General features: G+C 37.3%; 1 protein-coding gene across 2 annotated transcripts in view; it reads right to left on the bottom strand.

Moving 5' to 3' along the window:
* The window catches only part of Plxdc2 (plexin domain containing 2), a 403,601-nt gene that overhangs the window by 43,928 nt on the left and 333,901 nt on the right, over positions 1 to 25,772 (bottom strand). Inside the window, exons 11-13 of one of the 2 annotated variants that reach the window (XM_076572690.1) lie at positions 11,945 to 12,011; positions 5,066 to 5,213; positions 3,723 to 3,761 (exon numbers count right to left, since the gene is read on the bottom strand). In XM_076572690.1, coding sequence (XP_076428805.1) covers positions 3,723 to 3,761; positions 5,066 to 5,213; positions 11,945 to 12,011 — 254 coding nt within the window. The remainder of the gene's footprint in view (positions 1 to 3,722; positions 3,762 to 5,065; positions 5,214 to 11,944; positions 12,012 to 25,772) is intronic. The other variant, XM_076572691.1, reaches the window with a different exon arrangement.

The raw sequence follows: 25,772 nt of genomic DNA on the forward strand, positions 1-25,772 counted from the left end.
TCTGATGACAAATTTAAAATAACAAAGTCTGTTCAGGGTTATGAAGCTTGAAATAATTTTCACAATTGCAGTATAGCAGAAAATCGCCATTAGGATAGCTAAGTTTAGTTTAATTCTAGTCAAAAATGTTATGTTTCAATTAAAAATAATGCCCTTGATTCAGCTAGCAAACTTCTTCTGTGTCTTGGATAACTGTCTTCAGTTTGCATCCTGAAGACATTTACATTTCTAATTAGGTGGTGAGTGTCATTTGAAGGCAACCTATTCAAATGTCAGAAAAGCCATTAGTAGTCATGGCTGCTAATCTATACAGTTCAGACATTCTTAAAAGGTAAAATTCTTCTAATAAACCATCCCTGGAATCTGAAAATCCTAAAGAGATTTTGCTTCAAGTGCATATAACCATTATCCACATATTTATGAATTCTAAGAACACAATCTGGGTTCCCTTGCCAAGTGAGTTCAACAAGAATTTCTAGAGAAGCCAAGAACTTTAAATTAAATTAGGCTGAAAGAACTTTAAATTAAATTTTGGACATGTTACAAGATATATCTGGGTTTTGGAGACTGGAGACCACTGACTGTGATGCAACTGGGTTCCATTGGAGCCTAATGCATGCCACTTTCAGCAGAACAGATGAAATGGAAACTAGTGTGTGACTGTATAAAAAAGAAATTTCATTTTTCAACATTAGCAAGTGTAATCAATCATTATAGAAAAGAAATACAATGAAGTGGATTTAAGTAGAACAGCTTATTGTTGCCATTCCGTAGGTTCAGGTCAGGTGTAAGTAAAACAGCTTATTGTTTGCATTCCTTAGGTCAAACAAAAGAGATTTGTATTGTGAGAAAGAATCAGTTTTATAAAGCCATTACTCATAGGGAGTCTCCTACATAGATCATCATCTCTACTCTGTCCCAAAGAACTCTAGTAACCTATTTTGTTTGTTTGTTTTTATTCTGTTTCTGTTTTCCTTTTTGTGATGTTGGGGATTAAAACTGGGGTCTCCATTTCTGCTAGACAATCTAGCTTTCTGTAATACTTTGAAGATATTTATGTTATTGTTTTTAATTATGTGTATAAATGTGTGGGTGCCAAGAGTGACCAGAGGTGTCAGATCCCCTGAGCTGGCTTTACAAGCAGTTTTGAGCCTGCTGAGGTGGGTTCTGGGAACTGAACTCTGATGCTCCTAAGTGCTTTTTGTTTCTCTATGGTGCTAGGGCTCAAAGCCAAGGCCTTTGAACGTTTATCAAGCTCTGTCTGCAGCCAAGCATTCTTAGAAGAGACACAGCTAGATTCAGCTCAGATTGGTATATGGCAAAGGCACTTGAAACAATCTGAGGCATGGAAAATGTTCATACTCATTGTGATTATTTTGGAATTCTGATGGTTCCCTGTTTTATCCATTATCTAAATACTATTTCAAAATGCAACAACTCCTAGGCAAGTGTACTTCAAACGCTACATTTTTTATCATGTGGTTTATTTAATTCCCCTCTCACCACCATCACAGTCTATTTCTAATGCACAGTTCAAGAACATATTTTGTTGTGTGATCCTTTAATGCTTTAAATAAAACTAAGATGTTACTGGGAATAATTGGTAATATGTTAGGGATCTACTTTCAATGTGCATTCTACAAAAATTAATTCTGTGAGAGGCTACTTGTAAGACAATTTTATAGCCAAATACTGGAGAAATGATAGACAGAATATCTTCACAATCATCTTGAAGATTCTTTGGAGGACATATTCACTGAAGTAAAGAATTTATTTAACAATAACCCATTATTATAAGCTTCAAGCCTGCAACAATGCTTGGTATAGCAAGCATTCATAAGATATGATTAAATGGATGAGTGAGTGAACCAAGGTGGTAAACAATTCTTCACTGAAGAAACTTTAATAATCATCCACTCAGAGGATCTCATACTTATTAACGAAAGATCACAGGAATCATTTTTTCCCTGTTACCACTATTGAATCTTCTGAGCAGGTTAAAATTAAACAAACAAACAAGCAAACAAACAGAATAACTAAGAAAGAAAAATACAACAAACATGAAACTTCTACTTGTGTTAAGAATTTTAACATCACAAATATAACAGAAAACCCAGCAGTATCTTGGGAATGCCTTCCTTACATAGACAGAGGACTTCAGAAGCAGTGTTAATGAACACCCCACTTCACAGAATACGACATCTCCTCATTCCTGAAAGTGGGGTGACCTGATATTAGGACTTAGGATCAAAAGATACTTATCAACATCCTTCTCTGGAAAATCTTGAATTGGGGAATTGCTAACAACTTTTGTAATCTGTGATTTTAGATTTTTACAACTGTAATTCACAAGGGCCATCTACAAATATACCCATTTACTGATTTAATGCAATAATGAATAAAAAATTAATGCATCAAAACATGCTGGGCAAGTATGAAATGGTAGACAACTGGTGCAATGACACTTATAGAGAAATCAAGGTGTTGTTCTTTTAGATGGTCTGGTGTAAACTCTAGGATGTACATACACATAAGCATTGACCTAAGAATGCCCAGACCATTGGTTATTTAATACAGATTGAGTGGTTTAGGAACGATTTTCTACAGTTACAAGGGAAATAGCCTCAACTACATCCTCTATCAATCATCTATCTATCTATCTATCTATCTATCTATCTATCTATCTATCTATCTATCTATCTATCTATCATCTATCTATCACCTATCAATCAGTTATCTATCTATCATCTATCTATCTATCTATCTATCTATCTATCTATCTATCTATCTATCTATCTATCTGTTATCTGTCATCTATCATCTATTTTTTCCATTCTCCCTTCTCTGTCAATTTTTGTTGTTATTTTTGAGACAAGCTCTCCTTACTTATCTGAGACTGATCTTTAACTCATCATCATACTACTTGAGTCTCTTGTATGAGGTTCAGCTAATAAATCATATGAGACAACAGAAGTAACCCATGCATAGGCCAGTGTCAAAGTGTTTTCATGTCTGTATGATAGATGCTATTAAGAAATAGCAATATTTCCTTGAAGCAAATAAAGAATTTTTCATAAAAATACATTTGATCAGAATCTATCATAGCCATGAGCTAATATAGTTTAATAAAAGTACATTTTAAAAAACAAAATTAATATTTTTCATGGTATTGTTTAGTTAAAAATCCATTTTCTTCAAAATTTCAAGTGCCAGTATAGATATTCCTAAATTCTCTTAGAAAAACTTCGTTACTTGTAACATGTTCTTTTGAATATTTAAATTTTGTCCTTTGCATCACATAACAGATGAAAAGATTGATCACAATATATTTCCATACTTACTGTCCTATTTTTTAATTGTTTGTGCAAATCAACCAACCATACAACTCAGTGAAAGAAAACTTTTGTAACAAGTGTCTGCAGCTGTGCAGATAACTATACACACGCTGACCTAAGGAGAAGGGCAACACAATGCAGCAATATGTGGGGATGATTGTCTCACCTCATAGATGGTGGCTGATGTCATGCAATTGTATAGACAAACACAAGGATTAGGATTTTGTTTCATTTTTTGAACCAAACCACTGAATTCTTCACATGTTAAACACCAATTGGAATGAAATCAAACCCTATTCTGTCTTTGGAATCCCACATGCCCTTTTATCCCATTAAAATGAATTAGTGTCTTACAAATGTATACGAAAGAAAGATAAGCACTCCTACCTCCATTATCTTTGAGATGCAGTGCTATCTTTGTGTCATCTGAAAGAGAAGTTGGACGTTATTACAAAAGAAAAAGATTTTAAAGATGCTTGAATCTCATACTGGCTAACTGAATTAACTGCCTTAACTCAAACACTCGCTGTTCAGAATTTAGAGAATAAATTCTAGCTTAGTGAGAGAGCAAGCACAAATTTTACATGATGCAGTAATAAAATTTCTCTCAGTGATTGTTTGGATTAAGGTATTAGTTACATATCTGAGCCCCAACTCTGTGAGAATGATAAAAACTGTAGTTGTAGCATGAAATAGGTTTTTAACTTTCTAGAACAATTACAATAGGACATTATTTATTGAAATCAAGACTGAAAATATTACAGATTAAGAGGAACAGCTAGGATTTATCAATATTTAAAGGCTTATCTTAAAAATTTATATCAGTAATGGATACATCTATACCTGAATGGATAAACATGGGGTATAATTTTCCATTTCAAAAGTTATATTTTACTATGAAAGTTAGTGTTTCAATTAAAGCATTTTTTCACAGTCTTTAGAATAATGACCCAAAATAATTTGAATTTAACTATATGTTTCTTTTAAGAGAAAAACAAAGCAGTTGGCATTTAACCTCCATCTCTCTTCATTCCACTTACTTTATAATAGCCACTTAAATTTCAGTCAAAAGCTAAGGCTTCAAATTTAACTTCCTATTCCAAAGAAAGCAGCGCTTATGACAATAAGATATGAAAGTATGTTCTCCCCTAAATAAATATTGTAGCCCCTCCTTCTTACTAATACCATATAGAATAGAAAGTTATCAAATATTGACTATTAAATTTCCTCCACACATGAATTTTACCTAAAAAAAAAACTTTAGTAGTTTTATTTTCTCCATAAAAGGAGGTACCCTTCAAGAACAATTTTGTGATGCTCACAGTGTCTCTGTGATTGACTGCATTCAGAAAATACTGCTATGTAACTGTATGCTAGTAAAATGATCTACTGCTCAGAATTTCATATCAATAGTCATTTTATGTGCATATTCCTTTTGAATCCTGTGTCAGGAATGTAGTCTGGCGACAACTAAATTTAGTCACACAAAAAGAAGCAAATGGTTCTTTTCTAGGGGGAACAAAGAGCCAGATTACTCATAACCACTAATGCTTAACAAGAGAAATGACATATATAAAGAATTTCAGCATATGTTTTCAGCCCAGAGTAATTCAGAATCTGAGAAATCCTTTGGAAAGTTAATTGGCCAAAGAATATTCTTTTCCTCCAGTAAACAAGAGTTACCCATTAATCTTTTCTTTCCTATAAAAATAAGCAAACCATCTTGGCACCTTCCGTGGGCAGGCTGGTGGGCAGCTGGGATGTCACGGCTCTCCTGGTTGTGGTCAGGACTCTGAATTGCATGGTCGTTGTGTGTGAGGTCGTGGTGGTTTGAGATGCCTCCACTGGCTCTGTGCTCTCACACATCTTCTCTTTTGACTAGCAGGAGACATGGAAGTGAAAATCAGCAGACTGGACACATTTGTGTCTTTTAAACTTACATAAAAGAAATTGGACTGTAAAGCACAAAAACATCTCAAATTGATAGAAACAATGAATCATTTTGGGGTCAGACTGTTTATACATTTTGCTAATTTATGAAGAATATAAGATAAGAGAGAGGGGATGTAACAAATTACAACAAATTACATACTTCTTTAGATATTTGGAATCATCATTTTCATCTGTGTTTAACTTTTTGTATTATTCTTTATCTCGCCTTTCTTTATATGATAGATATATCTAAGAAATATGTAATGTCGAAAAGTAAAAGAAGTTAAAGTTAGAAAAAAAGCATGTGCCTATAGAGAAGATTTAACACCTATTTGGATGGACAAAGGGAAATTGCTATATCTTAAACATTTCCTCGTTGCCCCAGGCTCTTTTATGACCTCAAAATTAATCTCCAAGTTGAGCAGAAATTTTAAATTTTGTTTTCTTCTATGAAATATCCAAAACCACACAGATAAAGCCCTCATTTAAACACAGCTTAATTCTTCCGAGCAGGGCTATACAGAAGATACCAGGGAGATAAACATTTCCTGCATTTTTACTTACTTACTTACTTACTTATTTATTTATTTACTCATTCATTCATTCATTCATAACCCAAAAAAGTAAATCCCACAACTTTCACAAGTAAGGACTTCAGATTCTATAGTTAAAAGTTGATGTTGTGAACAGCCTCTTTGGGCTTGAAAGACCCCATCTCTCCAATAGAAGGTGGCCGCTCTAAACATGGGTGGGACTCAGGACATTTTCGAAAATTATTAATAAGTAACTGTCTTGGCATTAGTGGAGGATGAAGAATTTTATCAGCAGTGAATGAAGAGTCCCTGGGAAGCAGCTTTTTTATTAGTCAGATATACTACAGGTTTAGGCTTGTTCTCTCCTCAAATCGCCCTATCTTCTCAGCTCCAAAGACTCAAAGATCCCTTTAGCTCTGACTTCTCACTAGCTATAATCCACATTTCCTGATATTCAGATGGAAATCTCCAGAACTGTTCTCAAAGCCCATTTATCTTGTTTCATTCCACTTGTCTATCTTTCTACAGAAATTCTTCTCCTTTGAACTCACGATAATTGCTCTACGTTAATCTCCCTTCTTCCGGCATCTCCACCTAACTTTTCGATACCTTCAAGTTTCTCATATTTTTAAGCACCTTGTTGGAAAATGCCCAATTCTGGACAAAGCGAAAAATCTTCCTTAACCTTGCCCACTCCAAAGGCAGGCAGGACAGAATGGTCACCCCCACTGGAAACTCCACAAACTACTCAGCATTCTCATTCAGAAAATCAATGGTGCCTGGAAACGACTTTGTGTTTGGATAATCGTATGTTTAAAGCCAGAGCACCAGTTCCTTCACTCTACTTAACAACCACAATCCCACAGTGATTCTCCCTGTTTTGCCCTGGGTTCACCTTTCATAGCCTTGATGAAAGAGACCATCACCAGGATTTCTTTACACATCATACTTGTTTGTGCCTGAACATATGCCCCCTTTCTTCTATTCCAGAGGGCAGCTACCAAAATTCCTTATAGATATTCTTTCCAGCTGCATTCAATTCAGTCCACACTTTGGGTTTTGTAAACTTGATATTTGGATGAATTTTTTTTTCTTTTCAACATCAGTCATTCGTCATTCTCTGATGACTTGTCATTGCTAACATTCAAACATATGTAAGCATGCCTAATCTTATACTCTATCTCCCCCCCTCCCCCACAATGCTCCACAATACATCCTGGCATTGCATTATTCTACTCTTCCATCCAGTCATATTCAGACTTCCTAGCAGTTTGTTGTATCTTGGTCATCTCAGATTCTTGGTTTCCTCACTTAGTTACAGTGCTACTGTAGCATGTTCAACTTGGAATGTCTCCTATCAGTGTTTCCACATATCTCCATAGTTGCTAAACCTCCCAATGGACACCTATGGCTAATTCACATTGGTGAACACAGATGCCCACTCTCAGTTTCTGTGACACACACCCACTTATCTTTTGACTCTCTTACAGCTCCCTTGCTTCCTTCTCATTCTACCTCCCTTAAGGTTTGTAATTCTTATGGATATTTCTTGGCCTTCCCTTTCACTCTGTGTTTTTTCATGCACTTCCATCTCTATACCCAGGATTTTGTTTAACATCTTGACATTGGATGTTTACAAATCTGCGTCTCAAGTTGATCTTCTTCTCTTGAAGACTGACCTCAAGCATTCATTGATTGAAAAGACATATTCATGTGGATATCCTGGACATCTCAAAATAAAGAAGTCTGAGATGGGATTTGCTATCTATTGCTCTCAATGAGTAGTTATTGTTAAACATCTTTGTGTTTAAGGTGAAATCTTGGATTTGGTTTGCTTTTGCATTTACAAAAGAAGATGGTTGTGTGTATAATGTAAATTAAAGCAGTATTAGACTTTTCAAGACATGAGAAAATCTCTAAATATGCGTTTTAATTATCTTCCCATCATTCCTCCCCAAAGCCCTATATGCTCTAAAGACAGTAGGAATAAAATACATTAAGTAACATTTAAAAGCACAAATATAAAAGCAGTGTTGGCCTGGAGGAACAAATGCCAATAAATATTGCTTAAAGGAGACCAACCTTGCATCAGCAGTAGATGAGGTAATAAATAGAAACCTTCTCTTGTGACGGCAGAACCAGGGGTATCCTGAAACCCATGAGTCCTATAGGCTGACACTCTTTGTCAGAAAGCATAGTCTACTCAGGCAGGGGGATTCCCACAGACTAAGATGAAATTAATGCACATTTCTAATGACATGAAATGAAAAGGAACAGAAAGAGAAAAAGTCTGATACAGATTTAGCAAAACCAGAGGACAATTTGTGTCTGCTACTGAAACTAAACTGAAATTCAGAACCTAAAGTGCCAACACATCTCACACTATAGTGAAGACTTTAATGTGAATGACAAGGATTAAGATATTTATAAGATTTATAAAATATTGACAGTGGAGGCTAAAGAGATGGCTCAGTAATTAAGAGAACTGACTGCTCTTCCAGAGGACCCAGATTCAATTCCTAGCTCTCATGCAGTGGCTTGCAATCATCTATAACTTCAATTCCAGGGGATCTGATGCCCTCTTCTGGCAATTCACTCACATAGCAGCAAAATATGCAGGCAACACCCCCCGCCCCCCCCCCCACACCGCCATAAAACTAAGAAGCTCCTGCTCTGTACATTTGAAATGTACTTGTTATGCACAAATGCTGGGGGATGCCTTTCTGTATGCTGTGAATATATGTTATTTCCATTGTGCCTTGGCCTACGGCAAGGCAGATTAGAGGCAGGCTGGAAATCCAAGGAGAGAGACAAGAAAGACAAAGGCAGAGTCTAGGGAGACACCAGCACCACCAGGAGAAGCAAGATGTGAAAGTACCGGTAAGCCATGGCCACATGGCAACTTATAGATTAATAGAAATGAGTTAAGTTGAAAGAGCTAGATAGCAAGAAGCCTGAACCAATAGGCCATACAGTTTGGAAGTAATATAAGCCTCTGTGTATTTACTTCATCATGAATGTAGGACCATGGGTGAGAGAGATTTGTCTGGATGGCAGGGGGCCAGGCAGGACCCAAGAAACTTACAGCTACCCAGGAGTTACCAGCTCACTTGGTTCAGTTAAGTAGAACACCACATGCAACACGGTGAATTTATTAGTCAGTGGTATAATATCTACATATTGTGTTGGAAAAATACTCTGGCTGTAGGTTGTGTAGCAAAAAGGCCAATATGACAACTGTCAGGATAGTCCAGGCCAGAGCTATGGGTCATTTAGACTAATGTGGAGACCACTGTGATGGTGGTGGTAAAAGAATGAGTGGAAACACATGAACGGTGAACCAACAGGTGAGGAGCCCACATGGAACTGGATCAGGCCCTCTGGATAAGTGAGACAGTTGATTAGCTTTAACATTTAGGAAGCCACCAGGCAGTGGGACTGGGGCCTGTCCTTAGTACATGAGCTGGCTTTGTGGAACCTAGGGCCTATGCTGAGACATTTTGCCAGGCTGACCTGAATCCCCAGGGGAGATCTTGCCTTGGAGGAGGTGGAAATATGGGGAGTATTGCGGGGAGGAAGGCTGGGGGATGAGAGGAGGGAGGACAGGGGAATCCATGGCTGATACGTAAAATTAAATTAATTATAAAATAAAAATATATTTAAAAAATAAATAAATAAAAAGAATTGGTTTAATGGATGTGAGAACTAAGAAAGTATTTTAGATTTCCTTTTATATTCTTTAAAAAATCTGTAATAGTTTAGCAAGTTTAATACTACTGTAATTCTGAAGTACAATATGAAAATGAGTACATGTGATTGTATTGTGAAATTTAAGCACTAGTGCTATCAATGACCAAGAATGTGTTTGTTCCTAATATTGTATGCTACTTTCCCGTATTAAAAACACTTCTCAGACTGATTCATCAGTGAAAAACACTGTTGTTTTCCCACTTATCTGTGTTAATCTCTGTAGTTGTTTCTTTATTTTTGAAGTTCACTATCCTATACCTGAGAGAATACTGAACCCTCATCTTATGTAAGGAAAATAGACTGGAGTTGATTAACTTGTGTACTTACCTGTGAGGAAAGGATTGCTTACCACAAAGCTAGTGATGTGGATAATTTAATTACAGGAAACAGGAAACATGGATTATTACAGAATGCACTAGATTCTGGCCTTCTTTAATGATATCACAGTCCAAAGAACGTGATAAATTATCCACCATTGTGCTTGGGAGATTTTTCTCTGCCTTGTATGTTTTATAGGGAGAATGCTCTGGAGCAAGAAAACTAAAATATCTGGATCATATTCTGAACCTTTACACAATTATGAACATTCATTCCAAGTATTTTTTGAGAAAACCGTGACTACGTGAGTGTGCTGGCTAGTTTTATATCAACTTGGCATGCAAACTAGAGTTATTTGAAAGGAAGGAATGAACCTCAATTGTGAAAATGCCCCCATAAGGTCCTGTTACAGGGCATTTTCTTATTTATGATTGGTGATTGGTGGGGGAGGGCCCAGCTCATTGTGGGTGGTGCCATCACTGGGCTGGTGGTCCTGGGTTCTATAAGAAAGCAGGCTGAGGAAGCCAAGGGGAATGAGCCAGCAAGCAGCACCCCTCCATGGCCTCTGCATCAGCTGCTGCCTCCAGGATCCTGCCCTGTTTGGGTCCCTGTCTGATTTCTTTCAGTGATGAACAGTGACATGGAAGCGTTAACCAAATAAACCCTTTCCTCCCCAACTTGCTTTTTAGTTATGGTGTTTCACTGCAGCAACAGAAACACTACCTAACACAATGAACAAAACAAGGATTTGAAAACACAATTAGATTTGTCAATGTTTTGTCTTTGGACCTGTGTCAGATAACTGAGATAGATGATTTATGTAAATCACTCTAATTCTCCAAGTGAATCTCAAAAATCAGATTAAGGCTCCCATAATAATAGTGTAACTAAAAGTTTAACAGTGTTGGCTGGTTGATTGGTTGGATTTTTGACACAGAGTTTCACCATGTACTTCAGGTTAGCCTCAAATTCATATGCATGCTATGATTACACGTATAATCCATGTTGACTTTCAAGAGTGTTCCTTTTATTTATATATCTTAAATTTTATTTTGTGATACTGAGATCTGACTGAGGGCCTCACACATGCAAGACAACTGTTAAATCACTGAGGTGCATTCTGAGCCCCAGAATGGTCTCAAAGATCTCTATGAATCATCCAACCCTGAGTGTATTTTCACAAAGCTCCTAGTAGCACAAGATATTCCTAGTGTTTCCTACAGTAGCACTGCAGCTTGACTAGATTCACTACATGAGAAAATTCATGTCATTGTTCATTGTCATTAAAATTTATTGTTTAAAACTTAACAAAGGAGGAATCTGGAGAGATGGCTCAGTGGCTAAGAGTACATACTACTCTTAAAGAAAACTGAAGCTTGGCTTTCAGTACCCACATCAGGTGGCTCACTGTACCCTATACTCCATCTCCTGATGGAGGGACCTGCTGTCCTCTTCTGGACACGGTGAGCATATCATGCATGTGATGCACATACATTCATACAGATACTCACACTTAATAAGAGACAAGAAATACTTAATGAACAATAAAAAACTTAGGGAGCTTTGAAGTGACTGGCAGTAAGATTCAGGGAAACTTTAGACAGGTTAAAATTGATTTTTCACACCACTTTGCTCTTATTAGTTCCCTGTAATCAATCTTTCCCCTCCCACAGTTATTTTGCTATTTGAGATTAGAAGAGGAGCAATGACTGCTTAAATGACAAAAAGAACAAATATTTAGAAGATTTGCCTTTTGTGCATCCAAGTTCAAATCCTGGATCTCCAGTTCTCTATCCAGGTACCTAAGGCCGTGAGCTCTCATTTATACTCCAACACCATATTCCGTCACCCCTTCTTTCCTTCATGACAGTAACAGTATCTCTTCAGAGGATGGGTAAGAATAAATTGTGGTGATACATGCAAGCCATTAGCCCCAACATTTGGCATACATTAAGGATTCGCTTTCAATGTCTATAGCTTTTTTTTTTTAAAGAACTAAATTAGATACCATTCTAATTAAGTTGCAATGTCACAAGTTATGTCAAGTTGGTCCCAGTGATTTACAATAGAACATACCTGTACCTCTTCCGGACATCCACTATCCACCCAGTCCTGCCGATGGCGATCAAATCCACTGGAACATCTTCAAAAAGACCCCATTGTAGTTGAAGAGAAGAAGCATAGTATGAAAGGAGGGGAACAGAAAGAAAAAGACTGGTAAATAAATAGTTCTCGGATTTTCAGTTTAGTACAACATCCGTTTTCTTCAGATGAACTGAATACTCGAAACACACTGTACCATTCATTGGTTGACTTCCCTCACTCACTGTGAGCATCACATATAGCAAAACCTCACTCACTCCCCTGAGGCCTACCACACTACACAGTGCAGACATAATCCTAAGCAAAATAAACAAATCACCATTATATAATGTTGGATTTCTTTCCCTTATTTTCCCAGTTAATCACTAAAGAAATGCTTACAAATCATTTGTAGTCATCATTTTAAAACTATTTCTTGTTCATTTATTTATGTATCTCCATCTTGTAAACTCTTGATTGTGTAGTAAACTCAGAGGTTTTGAAGTCTTCAAACAGCTTCCGTGGGATAACCTTTAAGCCATTCTCAATCTTCCCAATGCTGAGATGTTTTAAATACAGTTCCTCATGTCATGGTAACACCCAACCATAAAATTATTTTTGTGGCTACTTCATAACTGTAATTTTGCTACTTTTATGAGTTGTAATGTAAATATCTGGTATGCACGATATCTGATAGGCAACCCTTGTGAAAGGGTTGTTTGACCCACAAAAGGGTTGTGACCCATAGGTTGAGAACTTTGCTTTAAACCCTGGTTAAAAAAAAAAAAACAACTGTTTGATAGTAGGGTAGTAGGGTGATCTTAACTCTTAGGCTATATAGGATAGACTACACTGAAAACATGACTTATTGTGAATGTCAGAGTTTATTCCAAGATAGATCCCTGTTCCATTCTGAATAGGTTGCTTTTTTGGAGACCTGGAGCCTGAGATACAAATAAGATGAATGGCAGGCATATTCTATCCCTGTAGGACTGATCCTCTATGAGAACCCTGGACATCCAAGCAGGCTGAGCTCCTTGGTTGACAACATTCCCGTTGTCGCACATTGCTGCCTAAAGAAAACAGCTGCAAGCTAATGCCTGGTCTCACAAGGTCTATTGGGCGATGTCCTATGAATCTTTTCCCAATCCTACTTCTAATTCATTTTCTTTACCTATAATAAATGACAACTTTGAGCATAACAGCTTTTTGTACCATGTGAGTCTCTCCAGGGATCTTGAGTATCATTTGGGGAAATGTTCAGCTATGCATGATTAGGTCACTCCAAAAAATCATCTGATTTGGCAAGCATCACATCAATAAAATCTTGTTCAGTCTTTTCTTCAATGGGAATATTTTCCTGTCTATTTTATCTACCCTTTACAGCACATTCATTTTTAATACCCAGTAGTTTTAATCAAGAGCATGCACCCAATGAAGCTTTGTAAGTACTGTGGCCAATTTATTTTTATTTTTATTTTTCAGCTTTTCTCCTTCATAAAACAGTTCATTTACCTTTATCTTTTTTAACAATTTAATTTTGGGGTGTGTGTTTGTGAGTGTGTGTGCGTATGTGCACATGTGTGTGTGTGTGTGTGTGTGTGTGTGTGTGTGTGTGTGTGTGAATGAGTATATGTATAGCATATGTCCGTGCATGCTAGTGGTTGTGCATGCCTGGGTCTCACAGGAGGAGACTGTCAGTTGTCCTATTCTATCACTCTGTGCCTTATTCTCTTCAAACAAAGTTTCTCACTGAACCTGTAACTAGGCTGGTGGCCATTAATATTCTCTACCTCCAGCCTCCCAAAGCACTAGAGTTTCAGGTGTATAAGTGACTATATTCAGCTCTTGTCAAGAATTTTGGGGATTTTATTGCACACATATGCACACCTGATTTTTGACAAAGCAGTCAAAATTGTATAATGGAAAAAAGAAAGCATCTTCAACAAATGGTATTGGTATAACTGGATGTCAACATGTAGAAAATTGCAAACAGATCCATATCTATTGCCATGCATAAAACTCAAGTCTAAGTGGATCAAAGACCTCAACATAAATCCAGTTACCCTGAACCTGATAGAAGAGAAAGTAGGAAGTAGCCTTGAACACCTTGGCACAAGGAGACCACATCCTGAATATAACACCAGTAGCACAGACACTGAGAACAACAATTAATAAATGGGACCTCCTGAAACTGAGAATCTTCTGTAAGGCAAAAGACACTGTAAATAAGACAAAATGATAGCCTACAGAATGGGAAACGATCTTCACCAACCTCACATTTGACAGAGGACTGATTTCCAAAATATATAAAGAACTCAAGAAACTAGACATCAAAATACCAAACAATCCAATTTAAAAAAATGGGCTAAAGATCTAAAAAGAGAATTCTCAACAGAAGAATCTCAAATGGCCAAAAGATATTGAAGGAATTACTCAACATCCTTAGTCATCAGGGAAATGCAAATCAAAACAACTCTAAGACACCATGTTACACATGTCAGAATGGCTAAGATCAAAAACACCAATGACAGCCTATGTTGGAGAGGATGTGGAACAAAAGGAACACCTCTACACTGTTGGTGGGAGTGCAAACTTGTGCAGCCACTTTGGAAATCAGTATGGCTGTTTCTCAGAAAATTGGGACTCCATCTACCTCAAGACCCAAATGATACCATTCTTTGGCATATACCTAAGGAATGCTCAATCATACCACAAGGATATTTGCACAACTATGTTCATTGCAGCATTATCCATAATAGCCAGAACTTGGAAACAACATAGATGCTCCTCAATTGAAGAATGGATAAAAAAATGTGGTGCATTTACACAATGGAGTACTACTCAGGAGCAAAAAGGCAATGACATCATGAAATTTGCAGGCAAATGGATTAAGCTAGAAAATATCATCCTGAGTGAGGTGACTCAGATTCAGAAACACAAACATTGTATGTATGCACTCATAAGTGGATATTAGTTGTAAAGCAAAGGATAACCAGACTACAATCTACAGTGCCAGAGAAGCTAGCTAAGAAGGAGGACCCTAAGAGGGATTCATGGATTGCCCTAGGAAAGGGAAATCGATAGGCTCTCCTGAGTAACCTGGGGGCAAAGGGAGGAAAAATAGAAGGTAGAGGGTGGGGGATGAGAACATAAGGGAATGGGATGGTCAAGCTGGAACAGGGACAGAGTAGGAGAGCAATAAAAAAGATATCTTGACAAAGGGAGACATCATGGAGATAAGATGAAATCTGGTGTGAAGGAAGTTCTCAGGAATCCACACGGATGACTCCATCTTAGACTACTGGCCATAGTGGAGAGGGTGGCTGAGCTGGCCTACCCAGGTAAGCAGATTGGTGAATACCCTAACTGTCATCATAGAGTCTTCATCCAGTAACTGATGGAAGCAGATTCAGAGATCCATAGCCAAGCATCAGGATGAGCTCCAGGAGTCCAGTTGAAGAGAGAGAAGATGAATTCTATGAGCAAGGGGCATCAAGGTCATGATGGGGAAATCTACAGATACAACCTAACCAAGGTAGTAGGAACTCATGAACTTTAGTTCATGGGAGCCTGCATGGGACTGGACTAGGTCCTCTATATAAAACAGATAGCTTGGTCTATATAAGGGGCCTTTGACAGTGGGATCAGAATTTATCCCTGATAAACAATTTGGCTTTTTGGAGCCCATTACCTATGGTGGGACACCTTGCACAGCCTCGATGTGGTGGGGAAGGGTTTGGACTTGTCTCAACTGAATATACCAGGCTTTGCTGACTCCACCTTGTCTTTTCAGAGGAGGGGATGTGGGGATGGTTTGTGGGGAGGAGGCTGGGGGAGGGGGGAGGAGGGATGAGAGGGAGAATCTGTGGTTGGTATGTAATATGAATAAAAAATTTCTTAATAAAGAAAATTAACAAAGAAAAATAGAATTTTGAGGATTTAAACTCAGACCCTTAAACTTGTATAACAAGTGTTCTTACCCACTGAGTCATCTACCAAGCCCCATTTACTCATGACTTAATGGCTAAATTTGATTGAGATCATTTTAAATTTAAGTCAGAATCTTATACTGATTATATCTAATCTATCTGACTCTGACAATCTTTTTTTGTATAGAAATTCAAATTAGCTTTGACAGTCTATTGGTATTAAGGATATTTATACTTCCCCTTAATTTTAATAATTGAATATATATTTATAGTTAAGAATGTGGTGACATATTTTAATCTAACAGGAATTTATTGACTTAGCAAAATAAATATGTCATCCAATTTTTATTTAATATTTCTTATGGTTTTAATTTGCAACCTTCCTTTTGCTCTTCATTGTGCAATGAGTTCACATGATGGCTTTTTCTAAGAATCCTCACCAGAGACAAAGCTCTGCCTGAAAGAGCATAATTTAATTCAAATGGAATGTGAAAACAACATTCCTGTCAACAAGACAGACCGTATTTATCATTTCCTCCAGACTGACCCATTGAAAGGTTGACCCATTGAAGCCTGGCTGCATTACACCAAACACCTGCATTGAACAAGCTCAAGGGTGTCCTCAGTGTCCATGTAGGCTCTGGCATCCTGATGCTGGGGATCTCCAGGTGGCGGCAGCTATTGCTGCTGCTCAGTGACACTGTGGGATGTGGTGCCTATTTATTTCTGGGCTAGTGAGATGACTGTTGCATCTTCTTTTTATCTGTCCACTTTTAAACAGTAAAGGATGTGTTGATACTCATTTTTGGTAGGTGTGAATAAACTTTTTTTTTTTTTTTGCCAAAAAAAAAATTTTGAGGAGTCGCTTTACCATCAGTAATTAAATGCAACAGATAATTTTTAAATAAAGTTTGTTTTCATATACTCTCACTTAAAAGTATCACTTGGATATACTTACATAATTTATAATAAAATTGTACCAAATCTTACAGTTTTGTCACTGGGTAAGATCCTAACTTAGAAAAATTAGTCACTTAATTTGTTAAATTTACCAGGGAAAAATAGGAACACACAGTTTCCTTGATTTATTAAACAATCTTCAAGTTATATTGTGTGAAATTAAGCTCTATGTGAAGTCAATTAACTAACTCACTTGCTTATTTATTCACAGTTCATTGCCTAGTAATTTTCTGTAGTTTTTGGAAGGCGGGAAGGACTGAGGATGACAAAGCAAATACAATTTGCTTTGGAAATGGGCAAAACTAGAACCAGGGAGGTGGCTCCCTGCATTAAAGGATTTGCAATCAAGTCTGAGGACCTGAGTTTAGGTACCCAGCATGTATGGAAAACAATGGGGCAAAGCAGGATGCCAGGGAAGTAGAGATTGGGTTAGAATGACCCACAGACAGCTGAAGAAAACATGATTAAAATGAAGGGCATGAGTTAAAATTTGCCTTCTACACATTTTTGCATATTTTTCTAAATGCTCTATTGTTTTATCACAAATTGGCATTCAGTTTTCTTCAGTTGTCTGTTTTGGTGTGTGTCCACTCAAAAGCTATTATTTCAGTATTAAAAACAATCCCTGAGGCTTGGTGGTTGGCTTGTCTAGCTGAATCTGTTAGATGATGTTTTAAACAGTAAAAGAGGGATTAAGAAAGACATTCAACACCAACCTATGGTCTCTATATTCATGTGTGCAGACATGTGCACATGTACCTGAAATTATATAATACATATGTATATACAGACATACCTCATAGAAAATGAGTAAAACTGAGGTTTTCTTTCCTTATTTTCTTTTAAAATTACTGATCTAGATAGTACCTAACAGCAATTGGTGAACAAATACATGTATGCTATATAAATTTGTGTTATTTCTAAACTCTATGAAAATAAAAAGGAAGCACTCTGGGGAAGACTGTCCTGTCTCCATTGAGATGCCTTTTAACTCCTCGTCCTCAACACAATCCCACAAAGAGTGACCTTGGCCATGGCATGTCTTAGTATATTGATTTTCCATTATTTTAACAGTGCTCATCTGTGATGCCTGCTAACTGAGTGAACTGAGCAAAATTCTCTGGCAATTGGGGCTCAGTAATTTTTATGGTAAGCAAGGACCTCCCTTCATTACTCTTACAATACTGACATTCATAAACTGCTGCTTCCCTGTAGGCTGTGACACGGAGCAATGCCCACTTCTACAACCCACCCAATATGACCCACCCTTGTGCTTATCACATCCAACAGAAGCAAACAGCTTGTCCTTGAGTGCTATTGTTATGTTATTTCACAATGCAGAGGTCTGGAATACCTAATTAGTCCATCCAAAATGCAAGCCTTCTCTCTGCTCAGAGAGACATCCATCTGCAAATCGTCCTTGGAAGGCCCCAATACCAAGTCCAAGAATCTATGTTACAACCAGCTGTGTTCAAATTTGTCACACAAGGCTTTGGAGGAAACATGATTACTTTTAATCATGTTTCCTCCAAAGCCTTGAATTGGAATTTTTTTTCTCTGTTGTATTTTCTACTCTATTCTTTAAAAAGATTTATTTATTTTGTATGTGCACAGGCCTGCACGCATGTCCATGAACACTTGGCTGTAAGTGCCTGTGGGGGTTAGAGATTTCACATCTCCCTGGAGCTGGAGCTGGAGCTGGAGCTGGAGTTATAAGCAGTTCTGAGCTTCCTGACTTAGATGCTGGGAACTGAACTTGGATTCTCCCCAGTAGCAGCAAGCACTCTCAACTACTGAGCCATTTCTCTACCCCACAATTTCCCTTATGTTAAAAAAAAAGATTGTGTTGTATTGTGACAATCGGAAATTATTTTTTAAGTTGTCAGCTTTGCTGTGTATCCACTACCAAGATAGTACTTAGGTACTAAAGACAGCTAAGATATTCCACAATTTTACCATAAAGCAGGCATTCAGCTACACACACACACACACACACACACATATATATACACACACACACATATATCTATATATGTGTATGTGTGTGTGTGTGTTCATTTGAAATAAAGTGATATCACAATGTGGATTAATTCATTTAAATTAACTATCATTTATCTAGCACCTCATATACTTACATTTTAGACTGAAAACATTTGAAATATACTTAATGATTTTAAAACTATGCAATACCCTATTAACTTTAGTAGTGGCTTATGCAGCAAAAACCACAGTACTGTTCTTCTCATCTGATTGGAATTTTGTTATTTTTCTTTTCTAAGTTTATTTCCTTATCTATAAAAGAAGTGGGAGACATGAAATAATCACAAAAAGCAAAAGACTTGCTTTTATGGTAATGATCTAGAAAACGCTGTTTTTAATACTTGAGTAGTATCCATGTGGTGGACAAGCAGTGTGAATAGAATTTCTTCTCACAGACACAATTGATAAAATATTTAAGAATGTATCCTATATTTCACGTTACTGTGGAATGCACATTTTATATAGTATATAGTTAATAGTATAAAATTCTTATTACATGGAAGACTTAGCACCATAGACTATTGTGAGAGAAATCAAAGTTGCTCTTGCACATGGGCCCAATTTTTCTTACTATTTGAAAACTGAGACTATATAGTTTGGAAAATATTCTTCAAATATTCATTTTAAGGAACCTTAAGCAACTGTTCCCAGTTTTTGTATTTCCAAGTTACTCTCCTCTTAGCATCGCCTAGTTCTGAGTTGCTAGAGAGCTACACCCCATATTACTTCTCCCTTTTCACTCGGTATCAATGAGGTGTTGATTTTAATGGTTCTTCCAAGACATGCTAAAAGAACTCTACTAGCAAGGCAGCCCAGAAAACAATGTTCCCTTTGCTTGCAGCATCTATCAAATCACAAGATCAAGTATAAACCTCAACATACTTCTTGTTCATCTCACTAAAAAATAGTTTCATGAATAGAACTACTTTTGCAAGGGGAGTCTATACTGGTGGTGGAAATCAAATATTATTGCACCCATTAGGGAAGCAAAACAGTTTAGATGACTTAATAAAGCACAGTGATTTTGTTTCTAGCAAACTCTCCAGGGTAAGGTACATAATATGGTGTGGATGGTAAGTGATGGGAAACACTATTTTTTTGAAATCTTCGAATGTTTAAGCTTGGAAAGTAGTTTATAAAATTTAAAATGTTGACCTTTATCATCAATACATTTAAATCAAATTTAGTAAAATAAATGCTATGTCATTTTCACTATGGGGTGTGCCTGCCATTCTTAATTGTTTTAGGTGTGGTAACAAAATTTTTATCCCCCAAACATCTTCTTAAGTCAACAAACATGATTCCTTAAGACTCATGGCACACATCTCTGGGAAAGCCAGAATGACGGATGAATCTATCACCACCCTGGTAGGCTGACAATATTTCAGGACTAATTATGAAATTTCACCTTGATATATAAGAATGTGCTGTATGCTGTAAGAATGTGACTTATTTTTTTAAATGCATTGTTAACTGTAGAGTATCAGGTTTGTTACATTTTCATATATGTGTTTAAGGCACTGTGACCATATTCAGCAACCTATTGCTCTTTCTTGTCCCTTTCCTCATCTTTCTCTTCCTCTTCCCTTTTCAAAGCCTTATGCTATGGATATCTTTCTATATAAATAAAACACTGATGGCCAGTGACCAGGCAGGAAGTAGGTGGGGCAAGGAGAGAGGAGAATTCTGGGAAGCGGAAGGCTGAGGAGAGAGACACTGCAGCCACCGCCAGGACAAGCAGCATGTGAAGACGCTGGTAAGCCACCAGCCACGTGGCAAGGTATAGATTTATAGGAATGGGTTAATTTAAGATAAAAGAACAGTTAGCAAGAAGCCTGCCATGGCCATACAGTTTATAAGTGATATAAGTGTCTGAGTGATTATTTTATAAGTGGGTTGTGGGACTGCGGGGCTTGGGGAACCTGGAGAGAAGCCCTCCAGCAACAAATGGCGCCCAACGGCTCGAGTTTCCACCTTAAACCTGAGAATATTTAATAACCAATTCTAAACAGAGCCAAAACCAGGTTCCTGCTTCTTGTCTCATACGAGCAGCTGGAAGCAGCAAAATGCAGGTTTGAACACTGGCGGGTTCCTGGCGTGTGCGTTTGACCAGCAGTATGGCGGAAATGAGGCGTCTGCCAGCGGCACATTACGCTGTGTGGTAGATTTAGTTTTTACTAGTATTTAAAAAAAAAAAAAAAAAAAAAAAGAGGTTTCTGGGCTACACCCTGCTTTGATAAGAAACATAGACCTACTATTTCTGAGAATTGATGGCTCCCAGAGCTGGTGGAAAACGTACCACCGCCATGTTGGGAAGTTGAAGTGGGCGGAGCCAGCAGCCACAGCGCTGTTTCAGGCTTAAAAGGCTACAGTTTAAATCAATAAGTTCGCAATAAGACTAATTCAGATGAAATAATTTATAATACATGTAAAAATGTACATAGGCTTAAAAGAAAAAAAATATACCGTTATATAAACAAATAGTATCTAAGATCAGACAAGATCGGGCGCGTTCAGGGTGGTATGGCCTTAGACGATAAACAAATAGTATCTAAAAATAAAGTGTTAAAAAACTTTGAAGGTAATAAGCCACGTAAAGATGGCTATCACACATAAAACCTGGATTATGTTGTCTTTGATATTCGTAACTAAAGAAAAACATTTAATTGTAAAAGCTGTTGAGTTATGCCAAAATGTATATTTTAAAGGTACCTTGACTTCAAAATTTGGATATAAGGATATGTTACTTTGGAAAAGAGGTTCTGCTTTTGTTTCCACAGAAAGCCAGAGGCTGTGGATTTGTTCCAGATTAAGATACATCAGGTTTCACCAGCCAAGACCCCCTGAAAGGTCTCCGATGACACCATGGCCCAGATGATCCAACATCCAGAGTGGTTTCAAGGCAACTGATTCACACAATACAGCCTCACGGACTACCCCATAGGCCTAAAATTTTCTTTGCGTCCCCATAAGATACAGCGCCCCCCTCCAGCAGGAAGTAGTAAGAGATGCTACGTCCAAATTCCCAAATATACCAAGCTGGCTTTAGAGGTGGAATTGGCTCACTCCCCCTCTAAACCCAGACATATTGCTTTAAAAAAAATGGTTAAGAGATTCTTGTGTCCCAAATCAGAAGAGCCCTCTGGTATGGGACAGAGAAAAACCAATATTTTTATTTAAAATAGGTTGATTATAAATGTGATTTCTTTCTAAAAAAGAAAAGGGGATTTGATATAGATATATAGGAAGATATAGAGATGATAAGATAAAAGGATAGATTAATCAACCTACTTTTTTTTTTTTGGTTTTTCGAGACAGGGTTTCTCTGCGTAGCTTTGCGCCTTTCCTGGAGCTCACTTGGTAGCCCAGGCTGGCCTCGAACTCACAGAGATCCGCCTGGCTCTGCCTCCCGAGTGCTGGGATTAAAGGCGTGCGCCACCACCGCCCGGCTAATCAACCTACTTTTAAAGAACAACTTATTTAAAATGTTTTACATTGGTATAGATTTTAGTTTAAGTTTAAAATGTTTTACATTGGTATAAATTTTAGTTTATTGATGCAAGCTTGGGGTTAATTTTGTTGTAATATATATTTATTTCTAATAGAAATATATATATTTCTATTCTTGTTTGAGGTATTATGTTTATGTAACTCATTTAAAATTGTAATGGATAATTAAAAATAGATTAATAATTAGTCATCTATGATAATCATATTTGTAGCCATGCTAGTTAAGTCTTCTAGGTATACATAGATATATTTCAGATAGATAGGTAATCTTCAAACACTTCATAGACCTAGAGAATATGGCATTTAAATAATTTAAAATTCTGTTGACGTGAGACACAATTGCTCCTAGCTGCACCAATTGATCCTGAGAGAATGTTGGGCTTCTAAGACATTTCCCTTTGGAAGTTTGTCTTTTTGGCACAAAATGGCCTACTGGGCAAAGAACTGCCCTTGCCTTGATGGCTGACAGTACAAATATAATGCTGTCCTTTCTGGACAAGCGGGACACAAGGAAAGCAACCACTGTACTCTGCCAAGACAGGGTAAGATGGTCTCTCAGAATTCCTGCTTCTAAAAATGGTCTGTCAGATACTCTAGGCCTGTAGCCAATTTGAATGCACCAACAATGCTGAGAAACATTAGGTGACTGTCCAGGCTGCCAGCTGTCTTGGTCTACTTTTGCAAGATTCCTGAAAGTTGCTTGCATCCATCTACCATTTCTCAGGTACCATTATGTTCCTTCTCAGGTCTTTGATGTGGTTGAAAACTAGATAGTTGTAATTTCCTCAGTTATGACAAAAGATAAGTTAGATATAAAACCTTAAACTCACAAATATAAGATAGATAGGACATCTTCTTTAATATTGTAACTGTAATTCTTGCTCGATAATTGTTTTGTTATATGTAATTTTAGCATGTTAAAGTTAAAACCTTACTTTTTAAAAAAAGAAGAAAAGGGGAAATGCTGTGGATATCTTTCTATATAAATAAAACACTGATGGCCAGTGACCAGGCAGGAAGTAGGTGGGACAAGGAGAGAGGAGAATTCTGGGAAGCGGAAGGCTGAGGAGAGAGACACTGCAGCCACCGCCAGAACAAGCAGCATGTGAAGACGCTGGTAAGCCACCAGCCACGTGGCAAGGTATAGATTTATAGAAATGGGTTAATTTAAGATAAAAGAACAGTTAGCAAGAAGCCTGCCATGGCCATACAGTTTATAAGTGATATAAGTATCTGAGTGATTATTTTATAAGTGGATTGTGGGACTGCGGGGCTTGGGGAACCTGGAGAGAAGCCCTCCAGCAACAGCCTTATGTATTTTCTTTGAATAAAGCTCTTGGTGTTAACTATAGCCCAAAATCATAATTCAGTGTAAATAAGTATAGTTCTCTGCAGAATTGAGGAAAATTTCTCTAAGTGAGAAGTTCAATGGAAAATAGGGATGAAATCACCTAATATTGGATATCTATGATGTCCTTCATATATGATGCATACAGAGAGAGAGAGAGAGAGAGAGAGAGAGAGAGAGAGAGAGAGAGAGAGAGAGAGAGAGAGAGAGAGATCACACAGAAAAGAGTAAAGGCTCAATTTTTTTCAGGTCTTGAATATATATTAACTCTTAACAAATATTTGCCGAACATAACATCAGGGGTATTCATTCTCCCATTCTGCTAAGTCAGAAATCTACATTATTCCTGCCCTCCAAAAAACTGTTAAAGAAACATGCCATTGTTAATCTATCTTTCACTGATCTGTTTTTCCACAGGAGAAAAGAAAAGATTTTCACAATGGACATTTCATGCTGGAGTTCTTATTCCCATGTCACCCGCTGAGGACTAGACTCTTTTGAGTTTCACAGCAGGCAAGAATCAACACCAGAAAGAATCAACACTCAGGCTTATCTGGATGTTAGGTTAATCTTTTCATAAAGCATTCTTGTTAAAACCCACTGCTCATGGTGGCAAAATCATCGCAATTTTGAATTTTCTGGGCCTTGAGAGAATGGTAAACATGTGAGAGCTCAATGAAATGTGCTTAAAATCATGATGCATGGAAACAAAGTCAGTTTTACATGTAGCAATCCACTAATCCCAGATTAGAGCAAAGGAGTCAGAAAAGGCACACAGATGTTAACTACTAGTGTGTTTACATCAAAGTAATTGAGGTTATTTGATTTAGGTTATATATTAAATTATTTGTTAAATGGCATCATTAAAAATGTTTAAGTACTGCTTAGGAGGTACCCAAGAATAAAACATTTCTTCATTAGGAAATAGTTAAAAATCTATTTGAAGAAAATAACCTGAGAAAAAGACTTCAATATTGTTTTTGTTGATAATTTAAACATGCACCTCTGTTCTCTACTGAACTCAGAAGTGCCAGTTCTCCCGGTGAGACAGCTTCTTAGTGGTAAATGATGCAAGTTTGGCTGTGCAACGAGTGCAAGGATCCTTCACTACAAAGCATCCTGTCTTTCATAATTTTATAACTCCAAGTCCTTTGCCTGGATATTAAGTTTACTTTTTGTTTTTCCTCTCTTTTTTAAACAAGTAGAGAGAGAAATAGTGAAGAAATCAATGGATTTCAGGTAGGCAGTCAATTGCATGAGAAAGGGTTACAAATGCAAAGTAAGGACTTTCAGAAATCTTCATTCCTGACAAAATGGAGTACTCTAAGGAGGATGGGGACAGAGACAGGCAGATCTCCTGAGCTTTCTGCTCAGCCAGTCCATTTAAGCAGTGAACTCCAGATTCAGTGAAAATCTCTGTCTCTAAACACAGGTGGAAAACCGTTGAGGAAGATGTCTGGCATTAGCCTGTGGCATGCACACACATGTACACAAAGAACATCCAACACAGAAGACTTTCAAACACTTTTTAAAACATCACATGAGAAATATACTTCAAATAAAGTGTCTGTGTATATACTGATGCTAGGTATGCTTGCATTGTTTTGTTTTATTTTATTTCCAAATGTCCACATGAAACACAGATATGTTTTCTATTTCATTCTAATTCCTTTTTTTTTTAAACATGCTGGTTGCAATCTACTGAGTAGTTGGTATCATGTTCCCCATCCCCTATAGAGAGCCCCAGTTTAAAAACACTGTCCAACAAGTACTTTATATGTTAAATAATATTCATTCCTTCATAATCATACCATGAATTCTTTTGACTAGCCATTTTATTAGAAATTTACAGAAAAGGGGTATGGGTGTGGTGATGCATGCCTTTAGTCTCAGCACTCAGAGGTAGAAGCAGAAGGGTCATTCTGACTGAGTTCTATGCTAGCCTGGTCTACATAGAAAGTTCCAGAAGGAACACATAGTGAGACCCTATAAAAAGAAAACAAGCCAGCCGGGCGGTGGTGGCGCACGCCTT

This window comes from Peromyscus maniculatus, chromosome 5 (assembly GCF_049852395.1).
Source record: "Peromyscus maniculatus bairdii isolate BWxNUB_F1_BW_parent chromosome 5, HU_Pman_BW_mat_3.1, whole genome shotgun sequence".
In the NCBI taxonomy this organism is placed as follows: Eukaryota; Metazoa; Chordata; class Mammalia; order Rodentia; family Cricetidae; genus Peromyscus; species Peromyscus maniculatus.